The sequence below is a fragment of the Conger conger genome, chromosome 17 (genome assembly GCF_963514075.1).
Source record: "Conger conger chromosome 17, fConCon1.1, whole genome shotgun sequence".
In the NCBI taxonomy this organism is placed as follows: domain Eukaryota; kingdom Metazoa; phylum Chordata; class Actinopteri; order Anguilliformes; family Congridae; genus Conger; species Conger conger.
Genome location: NC_083776.1, coordinates 14013132 through 14035076, shown reverse-complemented (window position 1 = coordinate 14035076; position 21945 = coordinate 14013132). Strand labels below are relative to the sequence as shown.

General features: G+C 46.0%; 1 protein-coding gene across 21 annotated transcripts in view; it reads right to left on the bottom strand.

Annotated features, from left to right (window-relative positions):
- Positions 1 to 21945, bottom strand: part of lrrfip1a (leucine rich repeat (in FLII) interacting protein 1a) — a 59277-nt gene that overhangs the window by 4074 nt on the left and 33258 nt on the right. For 3 of the 21 annotated variants that reach the window (XM_061226042.1, XM_061226036.1, XM_061226043.1), the window contains 19 exons: positions 21320 to 21370; positions 19739 to 19783; positions 18408 to 18464; positions 17734 to 17775; positions 17275 to 17334; positions 16464 to 16547; positions 15835 to 15879; positions 14676 to 14741; positions 13481 to 13558; positions 11625 to 11723; positions 10832 to 10867; positions 10145 to 10270; positions 9914 to 9985; positions 8722 to 8892; positions 8224 to 8316; positions 7541 to 7633; positions 6768 to 6860; positions 6314 to 6458; positions 427 to 5440 (listed from right to left, as the gene is read on the bottom strand). In XM_061226042.1, the coding sequence (XP_061082026.1) occupies positions 2031 to 5440; positions 6314 to 6458; positions 6768 to 6860; positions 7541 to 7633; positions 8224 to 8316; positions 8722 to 8892; positions 9914 to 9985; positions 10145 to 10270; positions 10832 to 10867; positions 11625 to 11723; positions 13481 to 13558; positions 14676 to 14741; positions 15835 to 15879; positions 16464 to 16547; positions 17275 to 17334; positions 17734 to 17775; positions 18408 to 18464; positions 19739 to 19783; positions 21320 to 21370 (4866 nt within the window). In that variant the 3' untranslated portion in view covers positions 427 to 2030. Of the gene's footprint in view, positions 1 to 426; positions 5441 to 6313; positions 6459 to 6767; positions 6861 to 7540; positions 7634 to 8223; positions 8317 to 8721; positions 8893 to 9913; positions 9986 to 10144; positions 10271 to 10831; positions 10868 to 11624; positions 11724 to 13480; positions 13559 to 14675; positions 14742 to 15834; positions 15880 to 16463; positions 16548 to 17274; positions 17335 to 17733; positions 17776 to 18407; positions 18465 to 19738; positions 19784 to 21319; positions 21371 to 21945 lie in introns of those variants that run through there. The other 18 variants (XM_061226054.1, XM_061226055.1, XM_061226056.1 and 15 more) reach the window with 17 other exon arrangements.

Sequence of the window (21945 nt, the reverse complement as noted above, 5' to 3'; positions counted from 1 at the left end):
AATGCAATGCATTCAGCACAGCACTTTTCAGCTCAACGGGCAAGTAGTGTGAAAATGGCTAATATTTAGTAACTGCTTCAGTCTTCCAAGGAATGAGGAGATAAAGAACGGGCATTCATGAACACACATTGTACTGGCCAATTGAAGGGGAGGCAATACACCAAATGTCCAGCAGGTGGCGAAGCTGAGCATAGAACAACCCTCTCAGCCAATCTCAAATTTGGTCTGAAGTTCTGTTACAGGAAAAAATAAATACCACAAAGTCTTCATGAGGTCCAGTGTATTCTGTGTTTTTACTGTCGGGAAATGCAAAAGAAAATCTAATATATGTTTAGTCTTACTCAAATGCAAACTGGCAAAATGTGATACCACTTGTCATGTTTGTACGCTATATTTTGTATAAAAAAAACATCAAGTGCCATGAAACACAAAAAACCCTTATGCTTTATTTCAACATAAATATATATTTCTTGCACAGAGAACAGAATGTATTTCAAGCTGTTACAACTTTGGTGAAGTAGAAGAACTTTACGTGATCAGTGACCCTTCTCGGAAACTTATCTGCATCAATGCCCATGTGTAAGCTTGAAAACAAACAATTCAATTCTGTGTCATGTTTTCATGTTGTCAAACAGAGAAGAAAGTTGATGCTGCACTACACTATATAGATGTTTTCACTTGTTGAGAAATGCATGCACTTTGGTGTCGCTTTGGATTAAAAGTGCCTGCAAATGGTGCTTTAAAAATGTTCTCCAATTTGTATTTTTACCATAAAGCAATTCTTTTCTAAAGAGGCTGTGGTACATTACATGTATTGACACTGTTCCTTGTTGTCTATTAAGCAGGAGCACTGTATATCTGAATTAGCTATTCTCCAATATTCAGTCAGTAGTGTTCTTTCTTGCTGTCACAGAACACTGAAAGTGTTTCAAAATACTGCTCATAGTCTAGAGATCTCTTTAACATAAAACTGGGGACTTTGCATGCTATTTTTAGAAAAGTTATTATATCTGTTGATTTTAAATAAAAATTAATATAGTTTTAGAATGAGTTAAGGTTGAGTAGCAGAACTAAGAACTGCAGCCCCAAGGTCCAAGAGCAGGTGCATCTCAAACCCAACGCAGCTAAAACAAAACCAAGTGGCTAGCATTGCATTTGCAGACGAATAACCATACACTTTACAAGAGTGACCAGACAGCCTGATAAGTAACCAATATAAATACAAAATAAATACATCACATGTTGTATATTATCCTTACAATCCTTACTAAAATACAATCACTGTGACTCATTTAAGTTTATTTAAATTTTTACCAATCTTTATAATGTAAATATTCATGAGAAATAATCAGATACATTAAAGAGGATTTTCTGCACAGCATATTACCTCATCAATGTCATGAATATGTATGACACAAATGCACAATTTATTGGTAAAACATTAAAGAGTGAAATGAAAGTGAATAAGGTCAGGCTCAAAGGTGCACTTCTTAGTATAGCTATCCTTTTTCATTAAAAAAGTGTTACTAAATATCAAACTTGAACCAAATGCAATACTTCCTGCAAGAAGCAAATAGGAACAATGAAAACACAACATTTTCTGTCAAAAACCTGACAATACAAGAGTTTAAGGGTAACCTAAAACAACTAATAGTAATAATGGATAATGGCCATTTTTAACAGTTCTGATAATTGTAAACATTTTGCGGTGGATATGCTGCTATTGTAAGTAGGTCCTACAAGGACATACTTAACATTCAGTGTAACATCATAAGACCCTCTCTTAAAGCATGCTAAAAAAGAATGGAATTACTACATTAGAAATCATTCCTAATTAACTGCAGTGCTTCACAATGGCTGACAGAGTGATATAGTGCATACTATGTAAAAACATGATGTTGAAAGTAGAAGTTCAGAGCCAATAACATGCCATCTATGCTTTGACTGTATGAATTAGACTTGCTATAAAGTGTGACCACCTACAATATCAGTGATCTGGGAAGGATCAGGCAGGACCTGGATTTGTAGGACTAAGACATGCGACAGTCTTCTTTGCCTTTACCCTTGCCTTTCTTATTGCTCTTGGACGAATCTCTCCTGCCATGTTGTTCGTTGCTCTGTGATACACTTTCCGCTGTTTCCTGGCTGCCCATTCTCTCTGTGGCATTTCTCTCTGCAGATGCCTCTACTGCGGTCATACCTTTCCTTTCCTCAAATACATCATCTCCTGGATTTTGCACCTTATCGACCTGCGCCGTCTCCAGCTGTTCTCTGGCCATGCCTTCCTCCTCCCGCTCACATCCTGGATCTTCCTGTTTAGTCAAGTGGGGTTCCACATTCTCCTGGTTCTTGTCTTGGTTGGTCCCTGTTTGGATTTCGACCTTGCTGCCATCCTCCTGCTCTTCCTCACCTTCAATGGATGTTGGTCCTGCCGCTTCCTCCTCAAGGGTCCCTTCTACTGAGGACAAATCTGCTTCCTCAAAGTCAAATGATTCTCCTTCCTCGTTTTCATCCTCCTCCTCATGGCGGTCAACCTCCTCCTGGGGCAGAGGCTCAGCCTCATCTGCCTTTTCTTCTTGTTCCACCACAGTGTCTTGTTGCTCTTTTTTGGACAGACCCTGATCTGCTATGCCGTCTACCAGATACCGTTCAGCGGATTCTCCACTCTCTCTTCCAAAGGCCTGGCAGTTTGTCTCCCTGCTGGAAGTGCCTAGTCCTTCCACAACTTCAGAATGTTCTTCCACAGGATAATTCCCCTCTTCTTTGATGTCTGGCCCCTCTTCAGTAGGTTCTTCTCCCTGCTCCACACTGCCATCTTGTTTGGCGTCCTCTTCTTGTGTTTTGATGCTCTCTGGCCCTTCCCTCTCTTGCCCCAAAGAGTTGTTTACAGATGGCTGGTTTTCTTCAGAAAAGTCGGGTGGACCAGTCGGCTCTTCCCGCACTAGTGATTCAGCCTCTTTGCTGCTGTCAATGTCTTCAGTTGTCCCAACCTCGGCAGCCAGTTCCTCCTTTTCTGTGGATGGATTTAAGAGCACACATTCCTGGGTGCCCTGACTCTCCACACTGCCTTCGTGTGGTGGTTTAACAATGGCTTCCTCTTCTGGTTTTGCCACATTCTGCGGCTCCTCCCTCTCTTGCCCCAAAGAGTTGTTTACAGATGGCTGGTTTTCTTCACAAAAGTCAGATGGACCAGTCGGCTCTTCCTGCACGAGTGATTCCGCCTGTTTTCTGCTGTCAATGTGTTCAGTTGTCCCAACCTCGGCAGCCAGTTCCTCCTTTTCTGTGGATGGACTTAAGAGCACACATTCCTGGGTATCCAGACTCTCCACACTGCCCTCGTGTGGTGCTTTAACAATAGTTTCCTCTTCTGCTGTTGCTATACTCTCTTCTGGCTCATCCTTCTCTTGCCCCACAGATTTGTCCACAGATGGCTGATTTTCTTCAAGAACATCAAGTGGACCAGCCGGCTCTTCCTGCACCAGAGGTTTGACCTCTTGACCACTGTGAATATCCTCAGTTGTCCCTGCCTCAGATGGTGCCGCAGCCAGTTCTTCAGTTTCTGTGGATGGACTTGAGAGAACATATTCCTGGGTGCTCTGGTTCTCCTGAGGGTGCCCCTCATTTGTGCCTGTGCCCATCTCAATTTCCTCTAATATTTGGTCTTGGGCAGAACCCATGTCAACACATGTGACGATATCCATAGTCACATGGCCAGACTCTGATTCACCTGTGCCTTTAACCTCCTGGTCAAGCACGCTTTCAGCCTTAAGGTCACCTGGATTGTCAAGCTTTGGGTCTCCAGTGTTGACTGACTCTGCCTCCTGAGTTTGAGGGCTTTGTTCTTCCTTATCCTCCTCTGGGTCGTTTCTTGCCTGAGTTTCCTCCAGAGAAGCAGACTCTGACAGCTGTGAGTCCTCCTTCTCAAACTTGTTGGCATTCCCAGCACCAGCTGGGGACTTTGGACAGCCCTCCAGAGCCTTAACTTCATCTGCTGTTGCCAAAATCTGGGTTTCCTCAATGTTGGCTTGTTGTCCTTCACAGGGTAAATTTTCATTCTCTTTCTTGGTCGTGGAATCATCCTTGAGGGTTTCAGGGACAGCGCTCGGCTCAGATTTCTCCCCTTTTTCTGATGCAAGGTGCTCCTCACTGGATACTTCAGCTTGCTCGACCAACTCTCCCACTGCACTTATGCTGTTCTCCTGAATCTCCCCATCACCATCCTCTGCTTTTTCAGATGTTTTGGAGCTACTCTCTTGTACTCCACCTTTCTTGCCTTTCTTCTTTTTCTTTTTCTTCTTTTTTCCTGAGGCACTGCTTCGGTCTTGATGCGGCGTCTTGGTGGGTTCTTCAGCTTTCTGTAGGGTCTGTTGAGCCGTCGGAGGTTGGGTCAAGGCCGTGGTCAAAAGGTCACCTGACTGAGCTTCATCTTTCAGATCAGGGCCATTGAATTCCTTTGAATCCACAGTGAAACTCCCTGGTCCTATTTCCATATTGGGGGCCTCCACTGTGCCAGGTCCCTTTGCAGCCAAACACTTCGCTTCATCCTCTCCATTATTCATGACCCCAAGCTTGTCAACATGACTGCCTGCCATTGCAGCTGTTTCCAAAATGTTCTCTGACCCTTGCCTGTCTCTCAACTCTACTACACTTTCACTTTCCTGTTCTTGGCTGAGATAGGTATCTTGGCATTCAGCTATATCTGTGTCATTCTTGAGGCTCCCCAGTGTACTGCTCTCCTCAGCATCTTTTGACATACCTTCTTGTGGAATGGATCCATCCACAAGTTCTGTGTTGTCTAAGCCCTCCTTGCCAGCCTCCTGTAGCATGTCTGCATTTCGACTTTCAGACTCAACTCCATCCTCTGACGTTTCCTTCACAATTGCTTCACTAAGTGATCTGGATTCTAGATTATTCTCAGCGGCACTTTCCCCCTCTCCTGACCCAGCACTATTATATCTTTCACCGACATCTTCTGACCTCTCATCAATGACCTCATTCTCTCCCTTATCTGTGCCATTTCCTACACATTCCTCTTCTCCTGTCATCTCTTCCTCAGGCCCTGTTATAACCACCTTCACCTCAGGTTGGCAGCCAAGCCTGGATTCAGACTCTGCAGTGCTGTGGGGGCAGGCATTTGGCCCGATATCATTATTGTGCTCTGAGTCAACAGGTGCGATCTCATCATCGCTCCTGGTTGAGTCAGACTGGGCCTTCTCCAGAGACTCTCTTTTAGCTATTTCACCATGGCTGGTTTGTGAAGACACACATTCTTCACTTGGGTGGTCTGGAATCATTTTGCCATCACACTCCTCTAGAGATTCTGTCTGCCCTTGCTGCCTTTTCTGTAGTTGAACTGCCGGGCTCTTGGCTTTGTCCAAGGCCACTCCACTGTCCACCACCTCGACATCTCTACCTCCAAGCTGTGCCTCCTTGACTTTGCCTGGAAGATCATCAGGAGACAGTTGTAGGGCCAAACAGTGAAGAGATGGCAACCAAAGCCTGCTGATTATAGCCACATTAAATTAGCGCAGGAGGAAAATAAATCACTACTGGAGAATTAGCGAGAAGGAGGAGGAGGTGGCGGCAGTAGAGAGCACCAAAGCAAGAGTTCTTGATCCCAGACGAATCAACAGGTGGAGGTGCCAGAAACTAACTGGACAGTTGCCCTCGGAGCACAAATGATCTCTTACCCTTATAAACGTCTGCCAGACCTCTGAGCCTTTTAAGCCAATGTTGGTTTATCCAACATCTACCTCAGATTCTAATCTGATTAGATTATTTTTGGACCAGCATCATAATTTTTATTAATTTATTAATCTGGTGTAATGCCATAACAAACATTTACAAGGGCAATTCTGGAACTATACTAATTATAATCTCATTTGGAAAGAAATCTACCAGAGCTCTTTTACAGAGGAGATTTGTGGTTAGTTGAATGAAGTTACAAAGAAATATTTATTCTTAAAATATTTCAATCTTGAATCTGTGAGAAACGTACAGTCACCCGGAATGAAACCCAGCAAACATTTCACCAATTATTAGTATGTACACTGCAGCATTAAGAAAACATTAAAATGTAAATGCAGAGAGGAAAAAATACCAAGTACATTTCCATGTTTACTCGACATCAGGAAATGTGATTGTAGTACGATCGAGTTTAGTGAAGGAGACACACCAAAATGCGTGTGTGATAAGGGATGTAAATTAAGTAAGCAGCAAGAAAGCCATTGGGTTAGTGGTGAGTGATGGTCAAGCAATGTTAACCGCGATTGCAAGCGCGCAGTGATGTACAGCTGCATCAACAGCATCTTACCTAGCATGCCGTCGCCGCCCACATGGGGAGTCTGGGGGTCCTGACCCAATCTTGTGGCAGAGTCCGCATTGGCCGGCCCGTCGATTACACCCTCTCCTGCTTCCCCATTGGTTGTCAGCTCAGCTCCCAGTACTATTCCATGTTTCTAGACAGGGGTAAAACAAAGACTATAATTGCATATCAGAAGACTGGACAAAACCCCATAAAACGTTTCCAGAAATCCGATATGATTTACAATAGCCATAAATAGTAGATTGGATAACATGGCATACACCATGAAAACATCACAAAATAATTTTTTAAGATTCCAAATTATGCTGTAATGGAGTTGTGTCAGGAAAAAGACAATATGAAAAAATACAATTTTCAGATATACAGGTCATCTAATCTGAACATAAAGATAATGTTTCTGATTTTTTTGGGAATAAACTGTCCAATATGCACACCAAAATACCTTTAGAACATCTTTCAGTTTGACCACCTCATCCCTGAGCTCATCCCGCTCATCCCGGATTGCATCAGAATACTCCTTCTGCCTCTCTAAGGCCTGAACAGCGCCCCCAGAGGGTGAGGAGGAGCAAGTGCATGCAAAGAGGAAAATAAGAGATTTGTGAAGAAAAGGGAAAGGCGTGGGCCACTGAAGAACAGTGGAAAGTAAGGCTGTTCCTTAAGCAGGTCTAATGACATTAAAAACATAATCCCTCTGCAACTTTCACTGTTTTCACTGCATGCGCGCCAACATTAACACACACTTAATTTAACTATAAATTTAACTATAATCTTTCACTTTCATGCTGAATCAAAAGGTAAATGGTTGGCATTTATATAGCGCCTTTATCCAAAGAGCTGTACAATTGATGCTTCTCATTCAACCATTCATACACGCACTCACACACTAACAGCAATTGGCTGCCATGCAAGGCACCGACCAGCTCGTCAGGAGCATTTGGGGGTTAGGTGTCTCAGGGACACTGACACACCCAGGCTGGGATTGAACCGGCAACCCTCGGACTGCCAGACGACTGCTCTTACCGCCTGAGCCAATGTCGCCCCAAATTATATAGCATTATCATTAATAATTATAATTTCAGCAGACACCAATGTGCCTTGCACAGGTAGAATATAATCTTCATCAGATCATTTGTAGTCCAAATTTAGCTAACACAGTGCTAAATTAGCAGACTTAGGAGACTACGCTTAACGGTTTCAGTGGTCCACCCAGCATACCCCAATCTTTTTATCCTTCCACTCCACTGTTTCCTGCAGGTCAGAGATCTCCCTGGCAAAGCCGTCCTGCTTTGCTCGGAGCTGGCGGATCTCCTGGCCGTCGGAGGACGGACAGAGGACAGGGGAGGGAACGGAGACAGGTTGAACAAGAGCAGAGACAGGGGGAGGAAGGAGGAGAGGAGACAGAGGAAAATCAGCAAGCACAGACCAATATCAGGAGAAAAAGGGGTTGGCAGAAAAAAAAGGAAGTGGTCCTTCCATCCCGAGGAAGATCCATTAGTGAAAGATAGATTTAAAAAAAATAATAATAATAAAAAAGAAATTATTTCCTTTTATGGTTAATTCTGAATGGGCAATAATAAATTAGGTTCTGCCACCATGTTGCCATGCCCTCCAGCCATTTGGGAAAACCCATACTGAGTATGCCTCCTTTGAAGAGCATGAATGCAGCCACTGCTTGCAGACAGTCTACAACCCACCAGCTGAGCTGCAAAATTAACTGGGACTGCAGGGGCACTAGGCACCTCCCTGGGCAAGGATATAACCACATGGCCCCTGGTCATAAACCTCCATAACTAGCTGAATTAGATGGTCTGCAGACACGGTGGCCCTTGCTAACAGTGGTTCAGTGGCTCAGTGACTGAAGCTTCGGTTCGGATCATAAACGTGTCGCTCATACTCACGGTCAGCAGCTCCTCGCTCTGTTTCAGGGTCTCCTTCACCTCGCTGAACTGGAACTGCAGCATGCTGTGGGCATGCTTCTCACGCTCAAAGTCCTGGGAGGAAGAGGTTGGTAGAAGATAAGAGCTTGCCAATTGTATTGGGGGGGCTTCTTTTTTGGGGGATATGGTTTTGCAATACTGTTGTCAACTTTGTTTTCCTACATTCCAATGTGTATGAAAAATTTCACAGTGCAACAGTACGATAAAGAAGTAGCGACGTGAACCCAAGGTGAATTGTCTGTTTCGAATGGAACTCTCCTAATTTCCTTAAAGATGATGTGACAGGTAGAGAAGTTTCTGGAAACAACACTGCTGGTGAAACCTCTCAGTCGAGTCAGAAGGCTAACCCTGCTATTGGTCCATGTTTTTTTGTTTTTTTAACATTGTGGACAGGGTTTTGTCTATCGCTCGGTGTGTCTACTGTAAGTAGGGCGTTCCCCCTGCCCAGTGTAGGCTCACCTTGGCCTTCTCCTCAAACTCTCGGCGAGACTCCGACAGCTGCTCCTCCAGCTCCATAAGGGAGTCCTTAAGAGTGTCCACCTGGTACATCAGATTGGACTTCTCATTGTCCAGCTGGGCGTTGGACACCATCGCCTTCCGGTACTTCTCCTCCACCTCCACCAGCGAGTCCTGCAAGAACACACACACACACACGCACGCACGCACACACGCACACACACACACACACACACACAAACACACAATCATAAATACACACACACAATCACAAAAGAACACAGACATATACAAATGCATGGTCAGAACTGTCACAAGGAAGAAAGCACATACGTAAGCACACGCATGGAGTTCATGCAGACAAGCAACAACAAACACTTTCAAAAGGAGGTTCAACTACTGGATATGGAACTATTTTAGAACGGAGCACTGTCTAGAACCTGGGTCTCCATTGCTCTCAGATAAAAAACTACCATCTCTCTCTCACTTTCTCATTTAAAACCAGCCATTTAGAAAAATTAATTGACTACTGAAAAAAACTTTTAGTTCTTTCCTTGAACAAACAGCGTTGACCCCAACCCTAATACATACCCAGCTCTCTTTTACCACCAGAAAAACAGCCAAACACATTGTTAGAATGGCAATACATCCCCTGCAATCCCTCAAACCCTCACACTACTCTACTGAGGCGGGTGGGGTTGCAGGTTTCTGGCGTGGTATTAGACCAAACACCGTGATCTTGAGCATGGGCCCACTCTGGGACCAACAGAAACGACCCTCAACCACCAATGTCAGACTGTGAAAATACATTTTTGCTATTATGTTTAAGTTTTAATTTTTATACATTTTTAATAGATTTTTTATCTGCTCTGAACGTTTGTTACAATAATTAGATGCATCTTTCTTTGGGTTACCTACAACATAAAACAAATCAGTCAATGCAGGAGCAAAGAATTGACATCACCTTGAAAAATCCTTAAATAATTTCACACGACCTGAAAAGTATCACTGCAAGTTAAGGCATGCCTGCATTCTCACTATTTTTGCCAACATAAGTCCTGGAGCCACTCAGTGACACGAGTGAAGAACTGAACTCAAACCAAACTCAAACCCAACCCATGCAGACCAGAGCTGAGAAGCTCCAGGGGGTTAAAGGGTTAAACGGTTAGTCTACACTCTACAGGCTCCTGGGTACCTTGGCTTCTCTCAGGTTCTGCAAGTGCTTGGCTTCCACATCCTGAATCTGATCCTTCAGCTCATGAATTTCCTGGGATGGAGAGTGTGGGGGAAATTCAGAAGGGAACAGGGGACGGGGCGCGGGTCGGGATGCCTGCTGAGGAAGCAGCACCCGGCACATTCGGGCTGAGGGGGGGGAAGGTGCAAACAGAGACGACAGAAACCTGGGGCTCCCCGTTTGCCATTTTACCTTGATCTCCCGAATGGAGGCCTCCGTGTCGACCGAGAGGGAGGTATCGCCACTTCCTCTCCGGGAGGAAGTCCCGCCCAGCGAGGCGAGGGTCGCGGCCGAAAGGGTGGAAGCGGTCCGGGACCCCTGTGGAGAGACGCATTTATATAATAAATGTATAAATATTTATCTGCACTCTATGGTAAGAATGCATTGTTTTCAAGCAGACCTGCTCAGCTTTAGGAATCACACAGTGTCTATTTCCTGCCACAGCTTTAAAACTGGCTGAAAGAGTTAAAATGTAATTACATCTTTACAAGCCCCGAAGAAGATCATATTTTGTGACTGCGTTTGTGTTTGCACTGGGATAGGATCATGTCCTCAAGTGCAGGAGAGGGGTTTATAACTTCTGTTCCTGTTTCGTAAACAAGTTAATATTTACAGCCAGACTGCGTGGATTATCCTAACCGCTCAAGCACTCTGAGTATAAACATCTTAAGAGTCAGAGGGATTAAGAGGAATAGCTGGAGAACTGTCTTAGGATTCTTAAACAGGTCTGCGGCCCAGTCTGTTTCAGCTGCACAGACACACCTTCACATAAGCGCCCAGTACGTACGTACATGCAGAATGCTTGACACAGCTCCCCAACTCATTCACAAACTCACTCAGCCCTCGGCAGGCTCACAAAATGGACAACAAAACACAAACCTTTTCCAGAAAGTCTCTGTCCGACCTCTCTTCCACCTGTGAAAGAGGGGAAAGAGGAACTTTGTAAGTGTGGTAGCGAGGATGTCGAAATCACAACGGGTAGCAAGGGGACCCCGCTTTGACCCATCTGGACACAGGGTCTCCCTTTTTTGTTGTTGCCAGATCACTGACGCAAGAGACGACCGGGGAAAGTGCATGACAATATCATCCAAAACTTTCCCAGCACCATCACAACAAGGAGGTCAAGTGACAGAAAAAAGAAGTGCCTTTGGATGGCTTTGAATCACCCTGATACCTATGGCCACTGAGCAGCCCTTTTAAAAACAGACTGACATGTCTACGGCAACAAAACACATACAAAAGATGTTATTTAGATTTAAAACAACTTCACAAACAAACAAGATGCAATGATGGTTTGAATGAGTTTCGAAACAGACTGTTAAATTCACCAGACACTACTTATTTATGGGTCAACACTGCTTTTAGGTATTTGTGCTACTTTTTATGTTTAGGCTAAGAACCTGGTGTGGCAGTATCCTCAAACAACAAAAAACCCAGATTCTGCTCTTTGTAAGACACACATAATTAACAGGAACCGGCGAAACAATTAGTCGCAGACTTGCTGAAAATCCGTTTAAGACACAGAGGTGAGCTGGGTTAGAAAATGGAAGCTACATTATGGCACATTTGTCTTCTATCTACAGCTCGGCATTCCCCGGAGCGCCGCAGCATTCCCGGCACACCACCGCACACGCGGGCATTCCTGCCTGCACTTCAGGCCCGGCCCACTCACGTCCGGCAGGTCCGGGATGCTGATGTCATCTAAGCTCCTCATGGCGCTGCTTCCACCGGCCGCACTGCGCAGGAAACTGGCCACTGAGCCGGACTCCTCCTGACGACCACCAGGGGGCGCAAGACAACACCTTCAGCGTCCCGTCCGAACCGGGCCAGGTAAGCACGCGCGTACGCACACGGACCACGACGCTCAAAGATATATTTCCACCCGAACACACACTCCGACTCCAATCGCAATATGAAGTAAAGCACAAGCTTGGAACTTCCCGTCTCTATAGCTGACCTCCATTTCTTGGTTCCTCTCCACTTGATGAAGGGTTCTTTATGCAGAAAGCTGCCTCTTCACAGCAGACATAAAATGGCGCCCGGCACTCAACGATTGAAATTGAAACTCATACTGAAAGTGCCGTAAAACTCAGGGATTAGCCCACTGCTAAGAGGCTGCCACTGAGACCCCTCCTCCACAGCTGCAGTCACACTGAATGGGAGTGTTCCCCATGACTGCTCTGACGCTACTGTTTAAAACAGGCACCTGAGATTAAGAGGTGAGTTGCAAGGGTCTCTGTTTCCACACGCACAGAACTTGCATAAACAAATGGGAGTCTCTTCCACATGTGCATGGAAAAGACATGTCGCTGAACGAGTTCACAGTGACACAACCATATATTCTGCTCCCTGCTGCCCTGGGCTTATCTCCCACGACGCCGCTGCTTTTGGGGCCAGCTTGACGTTAAATTGCTCACCCATCTTCAAAAACTACGGGAAAGCAAGCCCCAGCAAACTCCCTAGTGGGCCAAGCTACCAGTCACTACCAATAAAAAGGTCCTGCTCTCCACACAAATATCAAAATTGGTCAAAATTGGGGATACACGATAATGTCTTTCACCGAAGCCATCAACAGGCAAACTAACGTTATGGCTAATATGACAGCAAACATACAGACTCAAGCGAGGCAACGTACTTAAAGCACCGTCCACTGGTGCTAATGTAAATTCAGTGAAATTGGCGTGCTCATAGTCACCTGAACCTCTTATTAATTCTTCTTATTAATTAAAATGTAATTAAACTTTTTTTTTTTTTACCAGTCAAAGTCTCAAGCAAACAGAGTAAACAGAGACTCAGTAGCTCTTTTGACTCTGAATATATAAAGCTGATTTTACTTATCATGGTTTTCAATGCAGACACGGTTTTCGAATTATGCTTGGACACCCCTGCTCTAGACTATTGAAAGAAAGGTGAAACATTTTGCTGCACAAAATAAAATGTGCTGCGTTTTACCTCATGAAGCTGATGTCTGTGCTCGTGCACGTCTTCCATGAATGTGGAAACCTGGTTTCAGTTTGCATTTGTGCTACAATGTAAAGCGAGGAAGTGCCTGCATCGGCATTGGCCGACAGGGCCAGTCAAATATCACTTATTGACATCTGCCCCAAAATTTCCATACTGTGCACCCCTAGCTAAAATGATTAAAAGCACACGGTGGTCCTGGGGTTCGTGAACTATCATCCTAAAATTGCTTATGTCACGCTTATGCTCAATTCCAACTGAGTCACTTGATTGCTTCACCACTGAAAATGGCCAATGGTCATGACCAAATGACACACATTTTCTAAAAAAGAAAAAAAGAAAAGAAAAAAAAGAATATAGGAGATAAAATATGAAGATAAAATGTGAGATAAACATGAGCAGCATGCAGACAAATGGTATCAGAGAGCACGAATGGTGACATTTGGCTAAATGTACAAGTTCTTTTCCGTTCAGTACGAAAGCAGTGTTTCATTCCAGACACGTGGACAGGCCTGCCTGCAGCCTGGGCTGCGGTTTGGAGAGAGTGACTGAGGAAAGAGGGCTCACCACTGGGCTGGCGCGGGCAGAGCTGGCCCTGGAAGAAGCGCGGGAGTTGGACCCCAGAAAGCCGCTGTACTCTGACGGCTGATGGACAAGCAAAAGAGGCGTGTAGCACATACCGGCAGAGAGGAAGACAAAACAGGGAGGAAGAGAAGAAAGAAAAAGCACCTTATCAGCACAGACGGGAGATCAGCAAAACTGGTTAGCAAGCAGGCAGAAGGCATGCCACAGTCGATCAATTGAATACACATCTCAATATACACACACACAGACACACACAGACACACACACAAGTGATACAGTTGAAAGTTTGAGAGGGGAAAAAACAAGGCAGACGTACTAAAGAATTGTTTTTATTTTGGGTCGGTAAAACAAGATCAAGTAGAACAGGCACTGTTCAGGAGCAGCCACAGACTTTGGGGGATCCTCTGAGGTTTAACCAGCTCATAGCAGAGCAAACGTACTTTTGATGACTTCAGGAGAGATACTCAATAAGTCAGTCAGTCATTCAGCCAGCAAGGATAGCCAGCTAGACAGCCAATCAGCCAGCCAGCCAACCAGCCGGCCAGCTAGCCAATCAGCCAGCCAGGTAGCCGGCCAGTCAGACTGTTAAGCATCCCTGTTAAGAGACTCCCATCTCTAGGGCTGTTTAGTCACAGACATAAAATGGCTGTTTGCTTCCAGGGAGATCTCACAGATCTCACTTTTTTACCACTGGTATTCTAAGGTGTATCTTCTAATGCAGTATAAATATACCGATATCTACTACCTTTCTATGAAAGTATTAAGGCAGTATAAAATATGGCACTCAAAGAGAATTTTATGTATATTGTGTATTTTAATGTCATACGGACAAAGTAGTATTACTCACTTTCAATACACTCACAAACAAAAGATACATTCGACAGTAATCCCAGTGCATGCCCCGAGTTTGTGAAAAGCATGCTGTGGGAAGAAAACTTTGCAGGGATATTTTTTCCTGATCGGCAATAAACCGGGTTTCAGAGAGGCATTCTGGATGGCAAACATTCCTAAATTCCCGTACTTTTCGGGAAGCACAGTTCAGAGGTGGAGAGAAAAAAACAACAACTTCACAAGCCAGCAGACCCACAGGGGACGGGTCCCACAGAAGGAGCATGCAGGAGAAGGGCACTCTGGGTACTCAGGATTGGGGGAGGGGGGGGGGGGGGGGGGGTCTTACAGCACGAGAGCTGGAGCCACTAAACCGTCGCGTGCCGCTGTGCAAGCTGTCCTCATACAAAGAGCCCTGCAGACGGGAGAGATCCACACACACCGTCAGCGTACACGCAGACACACACACCGTCAGCGTACATGCACACACACACACAGTCAGTGCACACGCGCGCGCACACATGCACACACACACACCGTCAGTGCATACGTACGCACACACACACGCGTGACACACACAGCACATACTTGCACATATTCACCCACACACATACATATACACACACACACGCAAACACACACACATGCATGCACACATAGCATGTTGGAAAATCCAGCTATGCAAGCTTGACCAGCTTGGAAATTGAGCTGGTCATAAGCTGGTGTAGCTGGGTATGAGCTGGTCAACCAGCTACCAGCTGTTTCAAAACATAGCTGGAGTTGGTCAAACCATGTCAAGCTGGGAGCTGATATGAACTGGTCAACCAGCTACCAGCTATTTCAAAACCTAGCTTGAGCTGATTTTTTTCAGTGGGCTACACACACACATACATGCGCACACACATACGTATAAACACATGCACACATACATACACACAACAGGGGAAATGTACATGCAGCAGAGACAGTGGGGTGAGATGGTGTGTTTAGAGTCCTACAGCAAACTCGCCACCACTGACTCAGACCCTCAGACCCTCTCCTGAACGAGGCTGGTGGAGCTAATGTGGCCTCATCTGATTGGTTCATAAACTGATGCATGTGATTGGTATCAAGTAATTTCAAGGTGGAGCCACTTGCTGTCAATCACTGACTTACAGGAACCAAGCAACTGAAATCTTCCACCTCCCACAAGTAAAACACACTGCTTTCACACACGATAGGTCTGGGAGGACGAGAGGGGGCAAGGAGAAAGTAACTAAAAATTGAAAGTGGGACATTTCAGTTGCCAACTCCAGTGTGTAGCTCAGGGCCTGCACGGGGGGTGCACAGATGACCCATGGACCCCTCACACTGCGGCACTAGGCCACAATGTGTCGGCCGTCAGCCTCTACCCAAATTTGGCGACCCTCCCTGCCTCGACGGAGAGTCCTGGGTGGATGAATGTGAATGGCGGGTGAGTGGACGGTGGTGATGTCAAAGGTCAGAGGTCAGAGATGAGAAACACGAACCCTGAGACTTCGAGAGTGCGGGGCGTCGCTACACAGCAGGGCTGGCTAGAGAGAGAGAGGAACGCACGCACACACACACACACGCACGCATATGTGAGTACTCAATAATACACCAAAATAAACCCTTGCCCTAAACCAGCGGTAATCGCAGATGTGTGCTATTAAGGCTGTTGAGCTCTCTAGTAAAATATGCAGGGATAACTATGAGGACTACCTTCACTGCATAGCTGCAGCGGTTAGCGCACTAGAAAGGGATAAAACAGGAAGCAGAAGCACTAAAACAGGTAAAGCAGAAGTGATGTAGGGAAACCGGAAAGGGCAGAAAATGGTGGCTAGTGTCCCAGAGTAGAGTGGGGGGAGAGTGGGACATATGGAGGAGTGTGAGAACAGCTGAGGAGGTCATCTGAGGAGGTGGGAGTTGGGGGGTGGACTGGGGAAAAGGGAGAGAGGAGAAGGGAGAAATTCGAAGTGGAAAGAATGAAGACCAGGGGGAGTAAGGGAGAAGAGAGGAAGTAAGGGAGATGGGAGATGGTGGGGGAGGGGCATGAGAGAGTGGGAGGAGAGAGGGGGAGATGGGAAGGAGAAGGTATGTGAGAGAGAGGAGAGGGAAACGTAGGAGGGTGACAGACCCTGGAGCCGTTCTGGGCGGAGCTTGGCAGTCTGGAGGAGGGAAGGCTGTTGGTACTGTACAGGTCAGAGGAGCTGTAGTTTCCCTGTAGAGAACCACACCCACACAGAGGGAGGGAGAGAGAGAGCGAAAGAGAGAGAGAATGCATAAGAGAGCGATAGAGAGATAGAAATTGAGAGTTGGAGGAAGAGAGAAAGGTTGTGGGGGAAAGAGAAGCAAACAACATTGTCAGTTAAGAGACAGCAAACTTCGGGAGAGCCACAAGACAGAGGAGCAGAGAACCAATGAAGAGAGGGAATGCGAGAGAGAAGACTTGTAACTCCACCAACTCAGAGAGCAACATCCGAGAAAGTGTGACATCAACCCAACCAGCACACACCACCTGTACTGCTGTACAGCACTGAGAGAGCGAGACTGAGAGTGAGCTGGAATATTCCACACATGCAATGCAGTTAGCAGCTGAATACAAACTACAAACTACTCGGTGCGGAACAATAACCTTGAGTTTCCCTCTGAGTGGTTAGTGGGCTTGAGGGGCTCCTCCCACACAGCGGTGATCAAAGTAACTTACTCCTTTACATGAGGGGCACCCTCGAGGGCGACTGATTCCTAATAAAGTGGTTAAACAGGATCTCTCTGCGAACAGGAGCATGGCACCCAAAACTGCAAGGCGTTGTGGGCGGGAACACGGACTCCGACGTTAATGTGAGATCAAACGGGGGCGAGCGCGTTGCGTGACGGTCATGCGTAGCACGCGTGGCGTTTGCGTTCCGCCGCACGGACAGGCGGAAGGGGGGGCAGGCAAAACCCACCAGCTGCAGGTCGAGTCGAGACGGCCGGGACGCCTTGCTCTCGTCACTCATCCTTGAGCTCTGGACGTGGGGAGGGGAGAGAGAGGCGCACCGGTAAAGCCCTGGCTCTGGGACCACAGCGCCCCCTGTCATCCGTGCAACCACACAGCACTCAAAACACACCGCAAACCCTATTGAACCTGCATGTTCGGTACCCGACTGGCCCACTAAGTGTAATACCGGGATTAAAATCACATTGGAAACACAACAAACCCTATGGAACCTGCATGTCCTGTAGGCCCACTATTTGTAATAACAGGATTAGAACCATTGCCAAATTAATCTACCTGCTCGAAATAATAAAAGTAAAAAACAACACGCCATGCAACCTGTGTGATTTCCCCCATTGTGGGGGCCATGGTTGTGGGTTCTGTTCTGCCTCGCACTGGCAAGAGTCACACAACAGGTGGCGCTACTGACCCGACTGGACATTATGCTGTAATCATCCTCATAGCCATTGCTCTGTCAGGAGGAAAGAATACAAAGCAAGTAAACGGATATAGGCTACACACACACGCTATAACGTCAATATCATTAAGTAAATCAATGGCCTTGGCCGTCCTTGCAGACATCTGCCTGCACTTCTGTTCAGTAAACACAACGGCAACGCATGCTAAAAACATCCATCCACACCAATGTAGAATTCAATCTCCCACTTTGCACATTTGCCTTAGTTCTGAGAAACAAACTTTCAAATATATTCACTTGCAACAAATAAAGGAAAATGCATAAAAGCAGTGCCTTCACAAAACAAAATGGAAAGAAGCCATCTTTTTTTTGCCAAAACAGCAACAGCTTAGACCAAGTAACTTCCATTGTGTTTTTTGTTGGGCATGTTTCTCATTTGCTGAAAAAATACCTTCATATCATTACTGAAAGGTCAAAGGTAAGGCGGCACGGTGGGAGAAGTGAATCTGACAGGAATGGACACTACGCGCTGAGCTATGGCGTGAACTCGAAGAAAGAGCAAACGTGCATTTTGTGAGAGACGGCGAATCGAAACCAAATCAAGCTCGGTGTTAGTATCACTCGAGTGGACGCGACCGAAACGCGTCGTCGTGGAGACGGCCGCTTGTTAGCGTGCGGCTACGTACGGAGCGGGAGTGCTTCTTTTTCTTTTTCTTGGACTTCTTGTGTGAATGAGAGGATTCCTGTGGGGGAAGGGGCGGACAGGAGCAGTGAGAGCGAACACATCGTATTCCTTTCCAGGGCCTTTTGCCCTCGTGTAACAGTCGAAGCCTAACACGCGTTCACAAGCTACAGGCTCACACGCTACTTTCACAAGGCCATGCAGGTTATCAGATATCGTTCTGGGCTGTTGACACTAACACACCATGTTTCACCAATCAGCTCTCACCACAAGAACCTGGTACCCAATCAAGCTTAGCACCGTTTCAACTTCAACGTCTGCAATCACACACGGCAGCACACACGCGCGTGCAAGCACACACACTCCACGCGTGAAACATGCAGGCGACAAAGTCCTAGGTCATACAATTAATTTCCCAATCCTGCCACTAGATGGCGCTAAGGCGCAGGGCTATTTTCAGCCCGGGGTAGAGACAAACCCTTCCTCAGCACATTCTGACATGGCCACCATGTTTTTCCATGGTAAATAAAAAAAACTGTCCGTTGCAAGCTGGACAAAATGGCTCTGAGCAGCACTGGGTCTGTGTTTGCACTGGAGCAGAGAGCTTGAGAGTTTGTGGAGACCAGCACATTCTGACTGTGTGCGTGTGTGTGTGTGTGTGTGTGTGTGTGTGTGTTCAGTTAAGGCAATCGGAAAACACCAACACTGCCCCACAATAGTGGAAAACAGAAGTTTGCTGACTACACTGGAACAAGCCCTTAGACTCAAGTCTGGAGTAATGAATCCACCAGTTCTTGCCCAGTTGTAGCGTAAAACCACTAAGTGCACTCTTTACTACATTAGCAAAAACATCACGCAACCTGGATCCGCTGTGGAGAGCAGAGCAAACCTGTGCCAATATGGCACTACTCCCAAGCCGTGCATTGGGTTTTCATTACTGCTACTGGTGTTATGACCGGCCGCTCAAGTGCAATTGCTGTGTTACATCCTAGATCCAACAGAAACGTCTCATGTAGTTGCAACTCCTCTTTGGTTAGTAACACACAACACAGGAAAAGAAGAAAACTGAGGCTGGCCAAGCATGATCGTGTGGCTTGTGAAGACTGCAATACATCAAAATGATTGAAAAACTTTTGAATCTCCATGGCTACATAAATCTGCTTAGCAACCAGGATATAAAGCACTATTTCATAGTGTTTCCTGTGGAGACCATACCTACGGCCTCCGTGACGAAGAGTGTGATTGAAGCAGTGTTAAAACACACTCTATAATGCACCCAAATGATCATACAAGGCCCCCTGTACCCCTGTAAACTGCCTCTTCAGCCCCTCTTACCCCGACACTCGCCCCTGCGTAGGCTCCCGCGGGGTTCAGGTCCGACTGTGCAGAGAAAGGTCAGGGGCAATGAGCAAAGACCTGCCCCGCCCTGCCCCGCCCTGCCCCACACTGCTCCACCCAGCCACAACAGTCCCAACACACCCAATTCACCCGACCGCCATCACTCAACACCTTAATACCCCACTGAGTAAAAGATCTAGATGTCTCAAGGGATGGAAATTTTGGACTGAGACTAGAGACTAAAGACTGGAGACTAATGTCATCCCAATTTAGCTCTAGTTTCACCTGGATATGTCCTCATCTTTCTCTTTTCAACCAAATATACAGTAGTCTAGGTATGTAGGTCAAGAGATGTCTAGATATCGAGACGTTCAGGTGAAATCCCAGCTATACTTTGTTGAAAAGTGAAAGGTTTCTAGCTGACTAGGACATACCCAGGCTATATCCAGATGAAAACTGAGCTAAATTGGGGCTAGATTAGTCTGCTTATGTCAAAATGTTTCTCAATCGCAGATTTCAGGCCCTCTGGAGGTATAGATTCCATCTTTTGCTCACTGTGACCACCACAGATTCTCTAGCCTAACCAGATGGTCAGCTCCATATTCTTAACACTGACAGCTAATGCTGAAACATACCAATTTGGCACTTTCGTTATAAATAATCACTAAGAGCAGATCATCTAATGCCAAGATAGAATATTCACTAATTGTAGATGGAAGGAATGCAGGAGTGGACCATCTGTTTTGTGTAAGAGAGAGAAACAGAGAAACCCATCGCCCAACTCACAAACGTACTCCATAAAACTGTCACTCCGACTTACTCTACAGGCTATTATTTTACTTTATAAGATAATACCATAAAAACGTTTTAGCAGGGTGGTCCTAAAGAAAAGAGGTAAAAATAAGAAATGAACAGGTCATGGGAAAAATGGCCAGGTCTCGGTCAGCATTAGCTGGGCTGTCTGGATGAAAGAGAAAAGCTTCCCAAAGCACCTCTTCTAAATGCGTCATAACACTCGTGACCAAGACGACCTCTCAAGAACCTCTTGTGAGAATCAACAGCACATTAATTCAGTGTTCCTCATGTGATGTCACCCCGCTGCTGCGATATCACAGAGACACCACAGCCAGACTGTGCTTCACCGATCAGGTGACAGCTACATGGTCTAACTGGAACAATTCTTAGTTCAACTTCATTGTTCATGTAACTGCTCTCTCTTGTCATGCAGAACAGTCTTCCTATATAGGCTGAATTAAGATAATTTGGGACACTTCTTTGTTAATTCAGTTTCCGAGTCTGCCCTCACCACCAGTCTTAATAAGACTGACCCAAATTACCTTAATTCACCCTAATTAAGATTATGCCTGCCATAGCTTGCATTGCTTCAGAGCAACACCATCTGTTGAGTACATCGATCCTTCTGTGGAAAAATCTCTATGAACTAAATGAGACTGATTGATTGGATAAGTATGTAGGCAAATGTGTGGCACATTGCAAGCAGACATCCTGGCCTCTAGGGGGGCAGGGTTCCTACTGAATAGTGTGAGGGAAGGCAGGAAGGAACACTGAGATACTGACCCTTAAACTGCCTCGACTCCCCACGGACATCCGCTCTTCATCATCTGAGACCTGGGAAAACGAGAGGAGGGAGAGGAGGGAGGGAGAGAGAGAGAGAGAGAGAGAGAGAGAGGGAGAGAGAGAGAGAGAGAGAGAGAAAGACAGCTACCATCAGACACACACAGTACATTGTATATAAATGCCACACATTAATATCGACATTCTTGGCAAGGACCTCCAGTTGAAAAATTGACAGCATGAGAGATTGTTTGACAAGACCAACGGCAAAATTGAAGAAACAACTGAATCAAAACAGTGTTGGCAGAGCACCCCTGGGAAAAAACAACTTTACCTCAGCGCGACAAAATTATGCATGCAGGAGTAAAAAAGAAAAGCCTAACTGTGTCCTTAATCCTGGACGCAGCTCAAGAAAGACGACTAAAAACAGGTCCCAGGAGGGGACGGAGGGTGTCCAGGGCTGAGGAATAGTGTCCTGGCTCCAATACGTCAGTCACTACAATAACTTCAGTAATTTTGGGGTTCAAGAAGCTTCCTGTCTAATCACTAGGACTTGGTACCCTGCTACTGTACCATGCGGAACATCAGTGGTTTTGACTGAACAGTAAACACAACAAATAACAGCTTGG